The 20,947-nt window shown below is 39.4% G+C and overlaps 2 protein-coding genes across 2 annotated transcripts; one reads left to right on the plus strand and one right to left on the minus strand.

Moving 5' to 3' along the window:
• The first annotated feature begins 1,457 nt into the window (after window positions 1-1,457).
• FFAR4 (free fatty acid receptor 4) lies at window positions 1,458-7,689 on the plus strand. Its single transcript, XM_063162898.1, has 3 exons — window positions 1,458-1,991; window positions 2,743-2,871; window positions 6,561-7,689. Exons 1-3 carry the CDS (start codon window positions 1,458-1,460, stop codon window positions 6,966-6,968), a joined length of 1,071 nt encoding a protein of 356 aa, XP_063018968.1. The 3' UTR covers window positions 6,969-7,689.
• A 150-nt stretch (window positions 7,690-7,839) lies between these two features.
• On the minus strand, window positions 7,840-13,090 carry RBP4 (retinol binding protein 4). Its single transcript, XM_063163501.1, has 5 exons — window positions 12,917-13,090; window positions 12,116-12,252; window positions 11,895-12,001; window positions 10,334-10,546; window positions 7,840-8,048 (listed from the first exon to the last, which is right to left on the minus strand). Exons 1-5 carry the CDS (start codon window positions 13,073-13,075, stop codon window positions 8,035-8,037), a joined length of 630 nt encoding a protein of 209 aa, XP_063019571.1. The 5' UTR covers window positions 13,076-13,090; the 3' UTR covers window positions 7,840-8,034.
• Between the last annotated feature and the right edge of the window lie 7,857 nt (window positions 13,091-20,947).

Consider the following 20,947-nt stretch of genomic DNA (forward strand, 5'->3'; position numbering starts at 1 on the left):
TGCCCACATTTCATACAGTCATCTGTCAGCAGGAGCCAGCAGGAACATTTCTTACGCCTGTTCAGGCTGCCCTGCAAACTCCTTGCTTGATGAGATGGCATAGATAGTTAGAACCACTAACTGAAATAATTGCTAATTGAAATAAATGCAAATTCTGCACAGGCAAAGACATGGGAAGCAGTCCACAAAAGATGTCACTCTTGTCATCCCTCATTAGGAGATTGCCCCTTCAAAGGACCAAGTTTCTGGAATCCCCACTAATCTGGAATCCCCGCTAATGCTGTTGCGTAAATGGTTGATGGCAGGGTCACACCCAGGGTAGTGCAGAAGCACTGCCCGTCACCTGCTCCCCGTGGCACTCTGCTTTTGTACTGCACACACGTGGAATCACTCACCTCATCAAACGGTGTAGGTCCACACGCTGAGCCTCTAAGTGCACCCTTGAGCACTGCACTGGCACTCAGCCAAATGAATTCACCCAGCCTGAAGTTATACAGCTGTTTACATACTTTATGAAAACATTTTATCTTCTTTTATGAGACATTATCCGCCTGTCTGTGACAATTTGCGTGCTTCACTCCCAGACCATTTCTAAATCATCTGAAGTGAAAAGCCTAAGTGGAAAGCCCTACTGTCATTTACAATCTGAGCAACTGCTTCTAGTAATTGAAGTTCAGAGAAAATAATGTATTTTCTAGGTTTGTCTTACTTTAACAGGCTTCTCCATCATGAACTCATAACACCAACGAGATTCTAGACGAATTTCATAAACAGATCCCCAAAATCATGTTGGCGACACTTCTCCACAATTAGGACAAGCAATGCACAGGTCTGCTGTTTCCAAAAGCCACTGTCAATACAGGAGGCAATAGGTAAATTCCTCTTTTATTTTCTTTTTTTTTTTTATTTTTACCCTAGATTAGTCTGGTCATCCAAGGCTCCTGAGGAGAGCTCTCAGAGTGGTGTGGCAGCCATCCCTGTTTCTAAGCCATGCATACTCCACTGGATGGGAGCAAACTGAGTGGCCTCCCAGGGTCACTGGCACCCCAGGGGCCTGCCAGGGGAGCTGAGCAGGCCAGGGCTGGCACTCGATGAGGTGGCTGGGCCTGGCCATGGTGATGGCAGCGTGCTGACCCACACCCTGCCCAGGGAGGTGTCGGGCAGCCCCTCACTGCCGCCCCACGCACTGCGGCCTCGCCTTTGTGTGAGCTCCACCGTGTTTACTCTTGCACTTCCTTGTTCCACTGCAGTGTGAGGGCCATAAACCGCCCAGCTGGCACGGCTGAGCCCTCGGTAGCAGGGACAGGAGGAAGAGGAGGGAGGGGGATGGCGGTCATGCCCTGGCTCTGTGCTGGAAGGGCACCCCAGGTGCCGCCGTGGTGGTTGGGAGCGCAGCCCTTCCTCTAGGGCTGGTGCCACCATCCCCGGTGCGTCTCTCATGCCCACTGGCCACCCTCATGCCCGTGTCCAGGGGCACACCAGGATGGAATAAGACCTATTTCCCCTTCTTCTCGGACTTCAGGGGCCACAATGTGACGGCCTTGCGCATCGGCGAGTCATGTGCCCTGGCCTTCATCTTCGTGTTGTCGTTGGCAGGAAACATCTGGGGCATCTGCCTGCTGGTGAGGCGGCACCGCCGGCTCTGCGCCGCCAACTGCCTCGTCCTCAACCTCTTCTGCGCCGACCTGCTCTTCATCACTGCCATGCCCTTCATCGCCGTCGTGCGCTGGACGGAGTCCTGGGTGCTGGGCAACTTCGTTTGCCACCTGCTCCTCTATGTGGTGAGCTTGAGCGGCACCGTCATCCTCCTCTCCCTGTCGGCCGTCAGCCTGGAGCGCTTCGTCAGCATCGCCCGGCTGCGCCACGCCGCCTTCCGCCGCCGCAAGGTGCTGGCCGCCGCCGTGCTCCTCATCTGGGGCCTCGCCGCCATCGCCACCCTCCCGCTCTGCTGCTTCTTCACCGTGGTGCGGCTGCCCGCCCCCGCCGGCCAGGTGAGGGCGAGCGCCGGGCGCGGCAGCCGGGCCGGGCCGGGCCGGGGGGCGCCGGGACCGGCGGCGGTGGAGGCTCGTCCGCCTCTGCCACGGCCGGCAGCGGCCCGCGAGGAGATCGCCTGCAGGGCGGGCAGCGCTCTGTGCGCCGGGCAGGTGCGAGGCTGTGCCCGGAGGAGCGGCCGGAGCTCTCCCGCCGTCCCCCCGGCCCGCTCTCCCGGCGGACCGTCCCGTTAGGTGGGAAACGCGCATCGGCTGAGATTCTCTTTGTGTTCCTCAGTGCGGCTCAGAGACCTCCTTTTCAGCTCACTTCCCCTTACCGAGGGATCAGCATCCCGAAGGATCAGCATCCTGGGAGAGCTGCCCTGCAGCCGCAGCCCCCTCTCTACAAAATGGCCATGCGCAGATTTTTCTGCCTAATATTTTGAAATGCATACAAAAGTGCACCTCACATGACACTTGAATAAATTAATAAGTTTAGGGTTTGTAAGTTTCAATTTTAAAGTTGCCATTACCATTTGATAAGAAATTAATGGAAGTATTCCAGTTGTGGACATATATATTTGTGATTGTATGGGCTTTTAAAACCATCAAGTAATATATTACTTGACCTCTTTGTCTAAGTAGAAAGTTTTCACAGTCTTGGTTTAGTCTTGGTTTAGCCATTTTTTCCCATAAGAGTAGAGGGAGATAAGAACAGTGCTGTACTGAAAATATTGGTACAATATTACTTATCTTCATTGTTTGTAAATAGGACATTTATATTTGCACCCTGGATTGGCCCAGCACTGCAGGAGAAACAGTCTGGGATACAACCTTTGCCATTGTTTTCTTTCTGATACCAGGATTCATCATTGTCATCAGTTACTCCAAAATCTTACAGGTATGTTTTTCCTTTAAATTTTGTTGTAAATAAAGGGAAGTAAACAATAACTCACTAGGCAGCAGTATATTGTCACCAAATACCAATACATGTAGAGGGAACGAACATTTGTTCAATAAATTATAAGTATGTGATATGAAATGGAGCATTTCAACCTGCACATAACAGTCTATATACTTCAATTAAGAACATGCTTCAGCAGCACATTACCAGAGCCCAACACATGGTTTGTCTTCTTATGTATAATATTAAATACACTTCTACATTTATGTGCTGCTCATATTTCAAGACTATCAATCTCCTAAATGCTGAAAGAGTCAAGCATTTGAAATAACTAAAAACTTGATTTTGCTTTCCTTGAGCCTAAACTCATCATAAGGGATTTGTAAGAAAGCAGAGAAAGGCAGGACTAGAAAAAAAGCCATCCACTTTTTGATCTACTGACTTTCTGCATGTGTCTTTAGTACACAGATCTCATTAGATTATGCTTAATCCTCCACAATTTCAAATATTGTAAATAAAACCTATTAATTAAACCATCTGCTTCCACTTTCATTCTAAGTGGATGATGTTTAACATATATGCTGAAATATAAACCACCCAGCACCACAGAGTTTTAATGTATAGTCTAGCAAGCATTATATTAGCATCTAATTTCCTTTTAAACTATCCAAAACCAGAATGAGAAAGATCTAGACATCTTCAAACCAGGCACTTTGAACTAGTCACTGCAATGCCTAGTTTTTAACAAGCACCTACAAGATCCTTGCTTCCTTTTTTGGGTAATTAAACTACTCATAAGAAAATTATAGGTTTTGGAAAGGAACCTCAACAGACATAGATTATTGAGCAAGGAGTTAGCTGATGAAATGCTGAGCACCAACAGGCTCTGGATACACATGCCAGAGCTGGATGTAGGTGTAAAATGAGCCAAGGACCTAGAATCTGGTCTCCACATATCCTTGCTTATTGATCAAACTTAAACTTGTAGTAGAAGTCATCAGCCTGTAGTTTCTGTATTAGCTCATTATAACCTTGAGGTAAATGCATTAGGTGAACCTCTTGTAGTGAAGTAAAGCACTTGCAACCACATACAGGTAGGCAAAGAGCTCAGAGTAACTCACTGGAGAGTGAGTCCTTTGAAAGAACTGCAAATTACTGGAGGCCAAGAAATGCCACAGTTCTTGGTCAGAGGCCAGGACAGGAATGGTGTTTGTTAGTCCTGTCCTTGCAGACTCCAGATTACAGGTAAATTTATTTTAAAAATGGCACATAGGGAGCTAGAAACCAAAAGCATGGATTGGAATACTGGATTACAAGACATCCCCATGCTGCTCTGCTCCTGTTTCTTTTCTAACTTGCTAACAGAGATGCTAAAGTTCATTACAATTTCCCCTGAAATGAGGAAGTCTTGAGGGCCATAGCAAGATATAATTGAATCTTCTGTCTCTCTGGGAAGCAAGCAGAACTGAACTGGAGAATGTCTCAATCCCTGAGTCATTCCCAAGAGCAGACTCACTCTCACTTCGTGAGAATGCTCCATCATGTCAGTGCACACATAGCATGAGTCTCAGAATTGCTGGAAGCAGTGCCAAGCATTCATGTATTCATGTTACAGCATTGATCAGAATGATGAGGACTGACTACAGATGCAAGACCAGAAATTTTTTAGAAATATACACTACTACAAACGTGTACTTCACAATTTAGTCTGAAACTGAGCATTATTTTTACATAACACTTCCCAGAACCCTGGCAAAAATTATAGATTAGATGCCATGATTTGTAATTTATTTGGTTTTCCATTGTCCTGCCTCTCAGGCAAGACTTTGTCAGAGGCTAGAGCTAGGGAAGATATCTGTGTTCTGGAAGTTACATGCTTATATATATATATGACTTTTAAGTTGCTGTTTGTCCAAGTGTGGCCCAGATGCCAAGGACAGGTATCTATACTGGGTAGACCAAAAAGAGATCCACAACTTACCACTGCCACTCCATTTCTCTTGAACACTTTCTTAAGAAGCAATTGTGTCTTATTTAACGCAGTCCTCATGACTCTTGCATTCTTAGTTCTAGGCTGTGCAGCTCCTGCAGGAAAGACAGAAGTTATTTATATGGGACAGATTAAAATGTATCTGATGAGGACATTCTGTAGCAGTTTGAACAGTGATGACTGAGAAGCGCACACAACCCAGTTTTCCTATCTTTATATTAGAAGTGGATAATAGTCCTTTGCATTTTGTGAAACCTTTGTACTTACTAAGATAGGTTAGGCACTCTCTGAGAACAATTCTTGGTTTGGGCTATTTGGAGGAATTAACCTAGTTTTTGGATTCCAGATTGTACAGCAGAAGACCATCAAGCTGAAATTGTTTTACGTGCTCAGAACATCAGACTTCTCTACTCCTTTCAAATCAGGGAAGCAGCTGTGATAGTGATACTGTCCCCTTCTCAGCCTCAGAAGCTGCTAAGAAATGCACTTTTGGTTCACGGGTTTTAATTTATACATTCTATTGAAATATTTTGAAGATGTCTAGATTCTTAATGAGTATTTATCTCCATGAAAAGTTCAGAAAACTACTAACAAAATGACAAATTACTCTCTCTAAACATTTTCATCCTTACCTGTACCAGGAAGTTCAAATGTTGTAGTATTAATGTTATCCTTCCTGTAGTTTCTGCTAAAGGGAAAAGTGGCAGGTAGAGCCATATCTTTTGACTTCCTGTATAGTCAGCTAAGGATTAATCAAAACCTTGATCAATCAAGCCTTGATTGATCAAGGCTTTTTGGAAACACCCCTTCCCTATGCATGCAGGGGATAAAGTGGCATCTCAGTAATTTAGCACAAATCTTTGCTAGATATTTCAGTTTTAATTTCTTTGCATCAGAGGTATGAATGTAGCAAAATTAATTGTGCCATGCCAACTTCAGGGAAGACAGGGATTTAGAGCAGAGGATTTCAAATTTTCTGCAAGCCCACTGGGTCCAATATTTTATGTAATGACAGATGATGCACACCTATGAATACTAGGTTTCCAAGCTACCCATAGTCTAGTTTATTATATCAGAGTGCTTTTATAAGACACAGATTTATATAGTGACTCTAACGATCTGTAAGATTTCATACAAAGCAATTGTGATTACTGTCTGAAAAGCTAAGTATGACACAAAACAATGCACAATCTCATTCACATTTAAAATAATTTATTGTAATAAATTCATGCTCCTTCTAATACCTACCTTACAATATCAGCCTGCCCATAAGAGAATTGGATCGCCTTCCTTCTTGTGCATCAACAGGATTGTTAACTATGTTCCAGTTTGCATTTATGAAAAAAAATCAATGGGTTTCTTTAGATAGAGCAAATGAGGTCATAATTTGAATTTAATGGGATTTCATGAGTAATTAAGACTGTTTTATGCTGAAAAGCATTTGTGACTGGTAGAGAGCCATGAAAAGAACAACCACTTTGCCTAATAATGAGATGAATTCACAGCTGAGAGGAAAAAGAATTGCTAGTGAAGTGAGAACATTTGAAATGGAACCATGGACAAAAAGTATAAATGAATTCTGCGATGTGGTTTTTTGTAGTCGCTTTTCAAAAGAAAACATCATGTGCCAAAATTTATGTTTTCACTTGTAGAAATGTGTTTCAGTGAAAGTTTGCTTTCTTCTCTTTTACTGCAGATTACAAAAGCATCAAGAAGAAGTTTAAATGCTGGTTTAGCCTATCCAGAACATCATCAGATTCGTGTTTCCCAGCAAGACTACAAACTATTCCGAGCCCTTTTTTTGTTGATGATCTCTTTCTTCATTATGTGGACTCCAATAATAGTAATTATTTTTTTAATTTTAGTTCAGAACTTCAAAGAAGATTTAAATATTTTGCCATCAGTTTTCTTCTGGATAGTATTATTCACTTTTGCCAACTCTGCTGTCAATCCAATTCTGTATAATGTTGCCTATTTCAGACGTAAATGTGAGGAAATTTTTCTCTGTTGTACAGGGAACCCTGAAAGGCATAGAGCAGGTACAGAAACCACTGTAAGAAGAAGTAACCATGAACAGCCACATTTGTCTTTCATTACCAGATAATTATTTAAAGTCTGAGCTATGCCACATTTTGGATTTTGTCTATGCTATCCCAGGTCATATAGGTCATTATGTTATAGTATTACATGCCAGAGGAGGAGGAAAAAAGCTAAATACATATTTTTAATTCCTGTGGGTAAAATTCTCTTGACTTCATTGCTTTGCCTCAGTAGGATTTGGACAATTTAATTTAAGGGATTGAATTCTCCTCTTACACTGAAATAAATAGAAATATGGCAATGAACTTGGTGAATGTAAAATAGTTGAATTAAGTACTTAAAAGTTTCTAGTGAAAATGTTCATCCTCAGAAAGTATCTGCTTTTTTTAAAATCCAGTTTTTAAAGGGAACTTTATTAAAAACTTCAATAACAGTCTGCCTAAATGTAAGTTTGAGCAGACTAACTGAAACAAGGTAATGAACATGTGTTATCATCAAGTAAATGACTAGTTTGGTTCCATCTCAAATTAAAAATATGGACTTAATACACGAGAATTAATAAGTAAAGAATAAATAAATAAATAAATGGTTAATCGTCATGTGTAAAATAGTTCTTTAAAAAATATGTATATTTTTTATGTCTTTGCAAGTCATACAATAAAGTTAATTAGTGATATATAGGGTCACTGAAATTCCTTTCTCTTTTCTAAATGATTTCGAGTATTTTATAGGGAAAATATAATGTTCTAGTTGAAAAGAAAATACATATACTTGGTGGTTTATGATAAATACTCTTTTTTTAGTCAGAAATTGAAACCACTACAAAAAGCAAGATGAAATTCTTAATTATCACCAGTCACCAGTTCAAAAGAGTGCACTAAGATAACAGGCTACTAATGAAACCAATGTGTACATATGTACAGATTTGCATACAATTTGTATCCCATGTAATCCAAGTTTATTAAAATGTTTCATTGGTTTATTAACAAAGTGAGCTACACAGCTCAGATAAATATATTGAAAATCTAAATGGACCCATTTAAAGCATTTTCCAGAGAACACATGATCAATGTGTTAACTTTACATCCATGGTGCTGTAACATGGCTTCTTTCCATAGGGTTGGATCTCCTTAAGAGCAAAATCCTGAAACACACAAAAGCCACAGTTATGTTTGTTAAACACTCCAAACAAAATTTAATTACACAAACTTTCACCAAATTTAAAATGCTTACTAATTTCTTTAAAATGCTCTTGAGTCCAGTTGTCTTTACTTGTAATAATAGTGCCATTACCTTACTCTGCAGTTCATAATTCTAAGGAATTTTCAACTCGGAACAAAACAGGAATTCATCCAATCCGTTACACTTCTCCTGAGAATTTTAATACTTTTGCAGACAATGTACTGGGCAGATCAATGACAGAGTATCTTTCAGTGATACTAGATTTAAAAGAGTCTATACTTTAACAAGCTTCTAGTTATTTCCCTAAAAAGGATTCTTTCAACAAAGTAAGAATCTCCTGACCCCCAAAACTTCTAATGGCAATACTAAATTAGCAGAAGGAATATACCACTCTTTATTTCACAAATGTTGCTTCCAGCAAATGCTAACAGCAGATGCAGCTTTCAGCTCTACTGATATGACACTGTATTTACAAGTACTCTCACTTAATATTGACATTACACAGCTTAAAGTTACTTGAGCTACTACTCTGAGAGACTAAGAATATCTTAGCTTGAGCTATATTTGAGAAGGAGCTACCATCATAAATGCAGTGTAAGTTAGAACAAAAATCTTTCATTTCCTAGGCTTCTTTTTTGCCTTGAACAGCCAGTATAGATATTTTGATTTTTTTTTTAATCAAGTAAGTTTTGTACATCTATTAGTTGAGTGAGCGCACACACACACACACACATACACACACTCTTAATTAGCTTTAAGACATAGGCAGAGTGTGCACAATTAGCAACAGATCTGATAACAGGGTTCCTTGAAGCAACACAGCAATGTATTACTCTGTTTATGGATCAGATGAACAGATAATAGAGCCACAACAGCTGACTTAGCTCATCTTTCTGACTTTCTTTATAAGGCCCAAAAGTTCCTTCAGTCAATCTCAGTTTGTTCTAGCATGCCATTGAGAAAAGCCTTTAATCTTGGTTTACAGATTTCAGTGATGAAGAACATACAACAACTCTTGGTAAACTGTTCCAAAGGTTAATGACCTTTGGAGTTAAACAAATGGCTGTTTATTTCTGCTCTGAATGTGTCCAGTTTAAAGTTCCATCCATTTAAATTATTTCTGTGTTTGCAAGTAATTTTCTATCCAATTCCTATTGCTTGTGTGGACAAGCACAGACTTTGCTCAGGTCAGCCTTTAACCTCTTCCTAATAGGAAAAGATTAAGATCTTTAAAGCACTCACAAGAGGACACATTTTACAAACTTTTAATCATTTTTTCTGCTTTTCTTCAAAACTTCTAATTCATCCTCAATACTTTTTCCATTTATGCTTGTTACTTCATGTGACATAGCAATTAGACCTATGCCAAGCACAACAATCTCATGTGAATCTTGGTTTACACAGGCAAGAATTGTATTAACTCTTTTGCTCACATCATTGCATTGGGAGTTCCCATTCAGCTGATTCACCAGTCAAGTCTTTCATAAATAGCATGCCTTCCAGGATGTGAGAGGTGGGGAAGAAGTAAGGAGAGGTACTACTATTTTATTTGTTCTAAATATTTTGATTTTTCTCCTTCACTCTTTACAATTCCCCACTCTGAGTGTAATTCTTATCATAAGAAACATTATGGTTTCTTCTAGATAATTACCATTTGACCTTTGTAATACACTTGAGCATAAGTGAGCTAATTCCCTGTGTTGTAAGTTCAGCCTGACTATAGGACTCAAGATAGTGTCATGCTTCCAGTATCAGGGCTATGACCCTCTTCCACAGCTCTTTGTGAAACAGTTAACATGAGGACTTGTGAGAAAGGGTCTTCTGTAAGGTATCCTTTCCAAGACTTCCATTTTCCTTAAAAGCCTTTCTGATGAATTTCTCAAAAAAGTATTTGAACAAAGGCAAAGAGATGTGATAAAAGCTGCCCAATTACTTTTTACCATAGCTATGAAGTTTATCCTTACTATGTTTACTCACACTACATTGACTTAATTGTTATACAACTTCCTCTAATTACTGTTTCAGGTGACCTGATATGTTGCATGAAAAACTATGCACCTCAGCTCTCCTTGAGATAAGGGAAGCTAAAGTTGGAAATAAGTTACTACAAGCTCCAGTTTTCAAAAGACAGTGTTACAGCCACTAAGTAAAAGGCTTTATGCACTTGATATCTAATGAGTAATAGAATCCCAGTGCTTTAGTCATTACACCCTGAAATAAAATTCTTCAGAAAAAAAAAGTTCTCACCATTATGGGCAATAACTCTGTATTTCCTGTCCAAACACAGGTCTATCTGCCTTTGTCTGACAATTTTCAGTGCATCTGGAGGTAATCCCTTGGGGTCCCGGGAGAACACAAAGGAGTAGCTGTCAGCACAAGTGCCATCTGCATTTAGCTGACGGCAGGAGTAATGAAGAGCATATGTATCATAATCTGTGTCCACTACCCAGTGATCATCATCTGGAAAAAAACATAGCAAAGAAAAAAAAGTGTTAGAGACACCAGTGAAATCCAGTAAATCAGAAAGGATTGCTGCCATAAGTCTATTAAAGAAAATGCTAAGATGAAGATCAGTACAAGTTATAGCAGATTAGCTTTTCATTTATTCCTGTGTCCAGTATTTAATTCCATGTTTATTTTTAAAAAGAAAATAAAGATGGACATGCTCGGCCTGCTCAAAGTGACTCAAACCCATAAATATTTTCTTACCAGAGATGTTAATAGACTACCATTTTAAGGAAAAAGATAATCATGCAGTTTGCTTGTGTATTACAACTATTTGCTACAAGTTCTGCCATAAACCCTCTTCTTAAAACACTGTTACAACTTCAGATAATTCCAAACAATTAGCTATGTAATCTGACAAAAACCTGGTCACACTAGACACTGTTCTAACAGAAGTGAGGCTGTTTCAGTGTTTGCAGTAAAACCTGACATATCTGCACCTTCCTCTCCTTGAGCCAAAGATTCTCCCTTGCAGTACATCTGCACTGGTGAAGGCAATACTCTGTTCTCTTCCCCTTCTCTCCTGTGGGGGGACACCAGGCCTTTTAGAAAGGCAGAGTTTGGGGTCAGCCAGCAACCTGAAGAGCCCATGACTCAGCAGCATATTCTGGGGAGACCTGGGAAGTGTTTAAGACAAATTGACATCCAAAACATGCTTTGTAACTGTGTATTTGGATGGAATGGAGCTCCTATCAGTTCCAAATTCTACCTGCTTCTCTTGGAAACAATCCAAGGAAATGTCTTGAGCTACAAAGTGTCTGAAGCTCAAATTGACTCAAGAAACTGATTTTGTATAGGGTGGAGAGATGACATAAAAGTACAAATATATACATATGATCATATTTGTCTCTTAAAACAGAGAAATCTCTACATTTGGAGACACGAGATCAAACAAAATAACATTTTATAAATCCTCTTCCCTGCTTTGCCAGCTCTGACATCAGGCTGCAGAGAGAACACTAGCATCTGGTAACTGAGTTCTGAACTAAAACAAGTCTTAAAATACTTCATCTGCTTTTCATTTCTTTTCAAACAGCGGCCTTCAATTATATTGTTGGGTAACAAACAAATGAAATACAAAGATATACAAAGGCCAGGTCTTCACTTGTTTAAAGAAAGCCAACCAGCTGTCCCATATAAAAATAGTGATTACCTTGTTCACATTAAGCTTTGCAGTATGATAGTTATTATGTCTTTTAAGTGCATTTAAGAAATTCAACAGAATTTTTTCTTTTCCCAGCATGGACACACAACATAACTAGTCTTCCAAGTAGTTCTACATCCTCTGTAGTTAAGTACTCACTTCCTTTCTGCAGAAAAGAGGCGACTCCCCAGTACTTCATCTTGAACTTGGCAGGATCCTCTGTGTCAGTGAAAGAGCCGATCATGTCAGCACAGACATCCCAGTTACTGTAGCCAAAGACAAGATTACATTCCAATGTAAGAGCACAGCTTCAGTGACTTGCACAGGGAAGCAGGTAGGATTGGAGCTTAGCAAAATGGAACAAGTGGCAAACAGCTTACTTGAAGAGTCTGACTCTGCCCTTTGCAGTGGCAGTCATTTGTCCATTCTCATCTACGCTGAACTGGGCTACCACATTGTCCTGCAGAAACAGCCCCTCAGGATCTTTTTTTGCCATGGCATACCAGGTGCCACTGTACTGCAAGGAAATAAGAAAGGCTGCATGTAGACTTAGAACAATGGAAACATTACAAGCAGACAGTACAGAATAGGGGAGGTGACAGAGGGAAGAGCATGCAGATCTTTGACTTCATCCCTCAAAGGTGTATCTAAGAAGCAAATCTATCTGTTTCAACAGCATAAACCCATCAATACATGCTAGTGCAATCATAATGTGTTGAAATACTGACTTTTTTTTGGGTAAACTTACCTGTATCTGCAGCTGTCTAGTATAAGGATTCTATAACAAAGTATATAACAAAGTATAACAAAATTTAGTGGAAAAAGGAATAACAGCTAGAAGATCTTGTCAGATCTATGTACATTTTTTTCCTTGCAATGGTGTCTGAAAACACCAGAGTATTAATTTTTCATAGAAACAGCCAAGTCAATACAGTCCTTCTGCTTATACCCTACAGTTTGAGACCAGGCTGCTAAAACTCAGTTTCTGCAGTATTCCTTTATCAGGTGCACCAGGATCCAGCATCTGTGGAGGTGTGCACATCACAAACTTTAGCTGTTTTTCAGTGTCACAGTCTGTGACTTCAAAATGTGACCACACTGGCGCTACTGAATGCCAAATTTTGTAGCCTGGAAAGAGTTATGCAAGACATCACAGATCCAGGAGAATAAAGAAGATTTACCCTGGTCTTGTCGAAGTTCTCCTTGACTTTGAAGCTGCTTACTCGGCAGTCCCGCTCTGCAGTGCTGCTGCCCACCAAGGCCAGTGACAGCAGCAGCAGCCAGGGCAGAGCTCTCTGTGTGTGGGCCATCCTGTCCCTGCAGCAAACAGAGAATAGCATCAGAAACAAGCTCTGTCACACAAGCGAAGGGAAGAAGGCTGCCCTGTTAGGTCACCAGGGTGTCACGCAGCTTTCCCGGATGCATGTGCAGGCAAGGCCCCTGCTCATCCCCTGACCATAGCAGCAGGGTCCCTTACAGACAGTGCCGGTCCCTGGAGCCTCTTGGGAGCCCGAGTGTTGATGGTGGTGGCAGTGCCCAGGCAGGGAATGCTTTATGTACTCCTGGGGCTTTCGCAACCCGCTGAGCCGCAGGGCCGGCACTGGGGAGGGCAGCGGGAGGCGGGCTGGTGGATGCTGCGGGCTGGGGCCCCTTCATTACAGCCTCTTGCGTAACACCCGTGGGCTCAGGTGGTCTTTGACCCTGCTCTGCAGCCACGCCGGCGCTAGGAACAAATGCCTCTCTTTGCTTTTCCCAACCCCAAAGCAGAGCTCACACCTGGGGGAAGGGGTGTGCACATGTGTGGGGAGAACAAACGGAATGAGAGGCATCCCACCTTTGCATGGGGGAGAGTGAACTGCCTCCACCCCCTCTGTGATTTTACACACTGCAGTCCAAAATCCATCTTACCCAATATGCTGGACCCAGTTACAAGGTGCAGGTTTGTTTCCTCCACCTCCTCCTCAAAGTCCTTCCCTCTTTTACCCTGATAAACAGTGGCAAACACAATGCTTGCAAGTTTTTACTCCTGTTTCTGAAAGCCTGGTTATGCCACAACCTCTTCAGGTCCTCATGACTGGCTCCCTCTTGCTTCCGAAAGGCTCTCGCGGCGAAATCATCTCCTGAGCAGCTCCCAGCAACAGGAACAGTGGCCCTGCAGATCCTCAGGATGGTGAAAGAGCCTTTTTATGTAGTACCAGAACTTAAGTGTGGCCTGCAAATATCCAAGTGCATGTACACACCACCTCTGGCCATTTTGACATGTGATTAACTTTAAATCAGATATTCCATAACTTCTGTTCTGTTTTTGGCAAACTGTTTTCAGTTATATAAACCATTAATTTCCCCTGTCCAGGCAAGTTTTGCTGCCTCTCAGTCAATATTTGTTCTCTAGTTTCAACATCTTTAGGAAGCATTAGAGAAAATCTGTTAATTATTTTCTAGGCATGTAACCAGAGCAGGATAGGAATGATTGTTACCAAGAGAACTAATTCACCTACCTTTTCACCTCCCATTTTATTTAAAGAATAAAGGCAGAATCCTGTTATTTAAAAGGCTGGTATTCATTACTTTAAAAATCAAGCAAATATATAATTTTAATATGAAGATACAAATGTAGTATAAAAATACCTCAATAGTAGCCGATGTACAGCTTTAACCAATTTATTCAGCATGGTCTTTCCCAGAAGTTTACTTAATATTCCTTTCATACATTCATAAAAATATTAGACTTCTTACTGTTGCTGTCCTTTAAAATCTCTTCTCATATATAATGCAAACAATCTGATTGATTTAGCTTGCTTTTCTGCTTTATGTTGGAGGCTTTTTGCACACTGAATATGTTTTGTTCACTTTCTTAAACATCTATTGCTCAGGGCTCTTCCATGTCTGCCTTTGATTTCCTGGATAACATCAGTCACTAAAAATTCCACTATATTTAATATTAAGCTTCTATTCATAGTAAAGAACATATTTAACCCAAGGAATTAGAAGGGTCTATGTATATTAATTATCCTGAAACTTTCAGTGGTAGCTTTGCAATAAGTCAACATTTCCATTTTTAAGCTGAGATTTTCAAATTTGCTAATTCCTACAAAGACTGAAGAGAAAAAGTAAACTCTATTCTTCTGGTGACTTTCAGAATCTTGCTCTAGTCTGGCAATGGTGATACCAGTGATACATATACATTTTTATAAAAACTTTACAAGACACTCACTGATCTTGATATATGAATTCATCATACAAACAAGACCAAATTCAACATGGATTTTCTTTGTTCACTGTCTCACATGACTGATAGCAATAAGATGGATTATAGCTTAATTCATAAGTTTTGAATCAATTACTTTATTTAATACCAAAGAAAACAATTATTTCTTTGTTCTCTGCCAATTTGTAAAATATTACCATTTCTCTTAAGTTTGTTCTGTTCAAAAATCTGCATACTGTTTTATATTACCAGAGAGGTTCTTGCAGGATCAAATCTATTCCTATCAAGTTTTCAACAGGATAATTGTCTGTGAAGTTTTCAAAGGAGTCCACAATCACTCACACACATATGTCAAAACTGCTGAGATTTGACCACGTCTGAAAACCTAGGTCAGTGTTCCTTTTATACATACTGCTGTTGTCAGAAGATTTACAGACAGGAAATTAAACCAAGTGGTAATTAAATAAAAGTTTACTTCTGTTAATAAGTTTTAATAAGATCAGTTCTAAATGTGTGCAAGGGATTTTCCAGTCTCCTAAAATAATCCGATGCAATAAATCTGAATCAGAAACATATAATTTTGTATAAGCCATGGCACAGCATTTCTTTAATTGTGTACCTCTACTGATCTCTGCAATATTTGGCAACTTATATCTGGTTGAGGTGCCTGACACATTTAGTAATTATAACTTCCACTTATTCAGGCCTTTGAGTTTGGTATCTCTACAAACTCTAGACAATGTCCAAGGAAAATCTTCTTTTGATGTGTTACCATTGGGAATCTGGGGCAGTGCAGCTCCAGTGAAATCACACCAGTATTTCCCAGTCAGATTTCAACAAGGGCAGAAGAGAAGCTGGGCAAGTCAGAATGCCATGGAGGTCACACAGGGAGCTGGGCTCGCTGCCTCCTCTGCTCTAGCTGTCCCTCCAATACTGCCTGCTGCAGACACAGCTTACATTGGTGAAGTCCTTTCTGGGTTACACATGAAGCACTTCCTTGGTCAGTGGGACGGGGATTTTAGGCAAAAATGCTGCTCTGCTGTTGGTTAAGTCTAGATCAGGTTGTGCTGGGGGAGGAATGGAAGGTTTCTGGCAGATGAGCAGGGCTATGGCAATTCAAGTGTGAATTCTTCCTCAGTCCTAAGAGATGCCAGCACAACTGTGTAAACTCATAAACAGTGTAAACTTTGCCTCAGTTAAATATCTCTTGGATTGATTGGGCTCTGAGTTTGCTTTAGAAATTATGTCAGTGAGTGATCCTCATTCAAACCTAAATATTCACCTCTTAGATTTGTACTTCTCATGCAAACGGAAAGGAACTTGGGCCAGGATTTTGCATCTGAGAGGACTAAGCATAGATCAAATCACTGATATCCAAGGATTTCTAGGTTCTGGGAAAGCTCAGACAATTATATTTAAGGGAATTATTAAAATTCAATAAATTATTTAAATATTGATAAGTTTCACACATGACTTCTGATATCTGAGGCTGGCAGCATATTATGAATATTACAGAATTTTTTTTAAAGTCACTATGTATTTTTTGGAACTATATTTAATGAAAGGGAAAGAAGGTCTTCTACCTTTGCCAAAAGGACAGAAAAGGGGCTGACTTCTGTCAGTGATTCTGTGACTGGATTATTTTCTACATTAATAGCATGTAAAATTCTGCAATATTCTCAATTAGGTATAGCAAGAAAAATATATGGAAGGAAATGGCTGGGAAAAAAACTTTCATTATAGGAATTATTTTATCTTTATTTATGACTTTTAATAGAAGGAAGAAACCAGTCAAATTACTATTTAAACATTTTAACATTGGCACCTTTCAAGCTCTACATGTTGAAATAACGAAAATTTTTTTTTTGTTCACAAGAACTAGTCAAGCTCTTAGGAGAAAGCTGACTCAAAAATTGCTAGTAGGAAATGGAACATCCATTTCCAGCCAGACTACAATAGATTGAAAGACTTTTTGCTGTGTTCCCTTGACTGTTTATTTACAGAATGCCGTTCATAAACATGGGTATCCATTAAAGTCTCCGAGGCAGATTTGCAGGCAAATGAATGACCCCTGTGTGCCCAGAGCAGGGGATGCACGTGCCCTGTGAAACCAGACTCGTATCTATAACAAATGGCATGAGCTGTGCCAAGGAGCTCGGTGTACTTTGTAAGGGACAGCAGTGTGCACTGCCACCATCACAACTGCTCCTCTTGGTGGCAGTCTGAGTACAGAGGTCAAGGACAGAAAGGAATGGAAGAGATTGCCCTTTGCTCCATGCCAGCCTGTGTACTACCTGTTCTTGTAACTTAATGACGCGACATTTTGTTTAGGGAGTAAATTTACACTGAAGTCTTTACAAATAGTATTTACTAACAGAACTAATTTAAGATGGTACCTCTATTTTCTTTAACAAATCTTTTTGAGGATTGTGATTCTGAATTGAAGCTTTTTCTGGGCATATCACTAAAATGGAAGCAATATAAAACAAAGATCTAAAGTTCAGCAACAGGCTGGCCAGGCAGGTGAGAAGAGCTCTAAATTATAAATGATGAAAGACACAGACCTTATGTACTGAGTCCAGCAATGAACCACAAAGTTCACAAAGCAATAGGAGAATCTGATAAAAAGAGAGGCTGAGAAAACTGAGACTCTTCAGCCCAAAAAGGTTTGGGGGCATCTTAACAACATACATACCTGACAGGAGGGCATGAAGAAGACTGTCAGATCCTTCTCAGCAGTGCTGAAAAACATTGTCAATAGTAAAAACTTGTCAAGTAACCTAAGATCTCCAGGGAGTAAATGGGAGAATGGCTGACATTAAAAGGCTGCTGCCTTTTGCCTTAGTCTGTATACTAAAATTCATGCCAAGCTATGAAGAAATCCATACTTTTGGTCAAAGCTGCAGTGCATCTGGCAACCCTTCACACTAGACTGGCCATTTACTTCAGGAAATCTCCCCCAGAGTCTATAATCTCTGTTGATTACTAACTTCATGATCCCCCAGAGCTAATAATTGGTAGTTTTAAGAGAACATAAACATTTGCAGCTCTATGGAAAAAGCAGTTAACTTACGATCTTCAGTGTTTATGTTTTTAAAATTATTTTTGTAAGAAAAGGGATAGAGAATTATTCTAAAAGAAACAGGAAATTAAGGATGTTTATAAGAGTTCCCAGAGGATACCAAGTCAGTGACACCAAAACATTTTAGTGCCAAAACCTGGCTGTGTTAGGATCACACAGTACCTGTTGTAAAAACCAACAGAATCAATTCTCACAATGTATTCATTTAGAAAAAAACCCACAAACAACTCTGAATATTGATTTCTTGGATTATACATATGAATCTCCAATGTCCAGACAGCAAGCAAGATATTAACCACATCAAAATTCATGCAATTGAAATAAGCATCTTTGATCTGTGTTTTTTTCAGAAAATCTTAACTGAATAAACCACATTTACTGCTATAGGATGGGCAGAGACATTCAAATACAAACACTGAGCTGAACTGGGAAACCTTATAAATGCCTTTGACATTTACGTGCTGCTTGAATCTATTTAAATAACCATGTCTGTCAGTTATCCTTCTTAGGAGTTTCCATGTATCACAAGGGCTCAGGAATGGTCTACTACTAAGAACTACTCCATAAATAGTTTCATTTCTGTAGGTACTATGAACGTCAAAGGCAAATGATATCATATGTATTAAAATCACAAAGCACACATATTTCTGAGAGTCTCTGAAATTAAATTTAGATACAAATGTGAATTAGGTTTAATAAAAATAAAATGTTCAATACTGTGGAAAAAAAGGAGAGTAAAAGAGATAGAACAGAAAATAAATGTCATATTCCAGCATAGAAACTTTAAAATTTATTACAAAAATTTTAAAAGAACTTTTGTTGTTTTCTGATATTTCTTTCTGTTTTGTTGCACACTTGACAGCACAAGACTGCAATTTTAAGAGTGTATCTAAATTAAGGAAAATGCAATAAGAATTTCTTTATGACATAAAAATTATTATGGGACAGCCCAGAGACATCTGGAATATTTTATTACAAAGAAAATGTATCACCTTACAGTAGTAACAAATTATAAAATTATCTTTATTTGTTATCTCAAAGTACAAATAGTGTAGTTTATCCTTTGTAAAAAGAGATGAGCATGAGGAAGATTTGATGAAAGCATGATAAGAATTTTAGGTGATTTGCACATAGAAAAAAATTATAATAAAATTATACTAAATTTGTTAGTTTACCCCCCACCTCCCAGCCCCCAAAGAAAATGGTATCACTTGGTCAGTCTGCCTGTATTCACTTGTTCTCCCTCCAGAGACTGACATGCCACTCTGTTTCACTGAATTAATGTGATCACAATATAAAGAATTGATGTCTAAACTGATTTATCATGTGTGATAAAGATGAATGTGTAAGTCTTACATAGAAGTTAATTTTTTAGAATGTTTTAGCTGGGCATGAGACAGATCCTCTATAGGTGCCTTCTCCTTCAAAGAAACTACTATGTGGAATGTTCCAAAGTCAGTAAAAAAATATGACTGAACACATAATGCAAAAAAATGTTTCAATTCCTTCACATGATTTCACTGAGGCTCTTCATTATCCTCTTCTTTTAAAGCACAGAATGAAAAGTAATGATCTAGAAATTAGGAAGATGAAAAGCACTAATTTAACTCTATGTAGTTACATATAAAATTATTTTCAAGTCTCTACCGCTTTTATATGTATTGATCAAATATTGAAAGTACTAATATTGAATTTGAGTAAGAATAAATGTGCCTTTCTTCTGCTGTTTTCTTGTAAACTGTGTGTGTGCAACAGTGAGAACACTGCTGGGTTGCCACAAGTTCCTATCACTGGGTCACCTGTCAAGAAGATGCTGCAGACTCACACACCCACCAGGGAGGGGCCTGTCCCCCAGGCTGCTGGGGGCAGCAGCCCAGTCAGAGAAAAGGAGCCAGGCCAAATTGTGTTTGTAATGTGCTGATTTTCATATACCTTTTAAAATCTGTAGAGTATCTGCAGCCTGGCAAAATAGTTCCATATATAGTGTTTCATATGATGGTCAGAGGGAAAAGTAATGTTAGGCATGATTGAGCATCTATCAGTGACCTGTTCTTCGTGCTCAAGAGTATCTGTGTCAGTTGCCCTTGTTGATTCTTTGAGATCTATTGATAAATACTAATGTTGACTTACTGTGGCTTCTGGCAGACAGATGATGTACTTTGGCAATACTCTTATCAAATCAAGAATGGCCAAAGGGTGTATGTTTTATTTTCTTACACCAAGAATCCCTCATTGCTTTTGATCTACATGGTAGGCATAAACAGAAGTAAGATTAATTATATTGCAGTCCTCCTACTGTGCTGGAATTCAGATCTGTTTCAATGAACACAGATCATTTACTGTCATAGCTGGCACTTAAATTCAGCCTTCTCATGTAGCTTTGGAATGTTTGCTCCTCAAATTCAAGACATTTTCTACCATTCATTTTCCATTCATGTATGTAATATTGAACTTCTAATGGCAGGAGACTTTAAACATGTATAACCATATATCTGTATCTATGTAGATATATGGTTATCTGTGGTATATCTGTGACCAGACTCAAGATTCCCTCTTTGCCTAATGTTTGTCAGTTATTATCCTTTTTGCACTATTTCATAGAACTGACATCTCCAACTTTTTCTGAAGAAATGTAGACCTTGACTGGATATTTATGCTTACAGAATAAAAATTTTACTGTTTCCTCAGTTTGAATTTAATCAGTTTTCTGGCTGTGCTAAGTCACATTCTAATTCTTTTATTCCATCTTCACCTAGGTAAATCATTTGAGCACTTGAGCAAGCTCAGACTTCTGTAAGGTCTTAAGAATTTCACACATTTTATTCATGTATAGCTTCATAATTATTTACTTTTAGTAATCCAATTTCTATCATCTCCTGACTATTTCAAGGAAAGCTAAGTTCTAACCTTTAGAAGATTTCT

This window comes from Melospiza melodia, chromosome 9 (assembly GCF_035770615.1).
Source record: "Melospiza melodia melodia isolate bMelMel2 chromosome 9, bMelMel2.pri, whole genome shotgun sequence".
Lineage (NCBI taxonomy): Eukaryota > Metazoa > Chordata > Aves > Passeriformes > Passerellidae > Melospiza > Melospiza melodia.

Excerpts from the sequence above, each read along its gene's own strand:
- FFAR4 (XM_063162898.1), top strand. The coding sequence starts at position 1,458 with ATGCCCGTGTCCAGGGGCACACCAGGATGGAATAAGACCTATTTCCCC. Across the intron at positions 1,992-2,742 it reads TGCCCGCCCCCGCCGGCCAG|GACATTTATATTTGCACCCT; the intron begins GTGAGGGCGAGC and ends GTTTGTAAATAG. Across the intron at positions 2,872-6,560 it reads GTTACTCCAAAATCTTACAG|ATTACAAAAGCATCAAGAAG; the intron begins GTATGTTTTTCC and ends CTTTTACTGCAG.
- RBP4 (XM_063163501.1), bottom strand. The coding sequence starts at position 13,075 with ATGCTATTCTCTGTTTGCTGCAGGGACAGGATGGCCCACACACAGAGA. Across the intron at positions 12,253-12,916 it reads AGAACTTCGACAAGACCAGG|TACAGTGGCACCTGGTATGC; the intron begins GTAAATCTTCTT and ends ATTTCCTTGCAG. Across the intron at positions 10,547-11,894 it reads CTCTTTTCTGCAGAAAGGAA|ATGATGATCACTGGGTAGTG; the intron begins GTGAGTACTTAA and ends GTTTTTTTCCAG.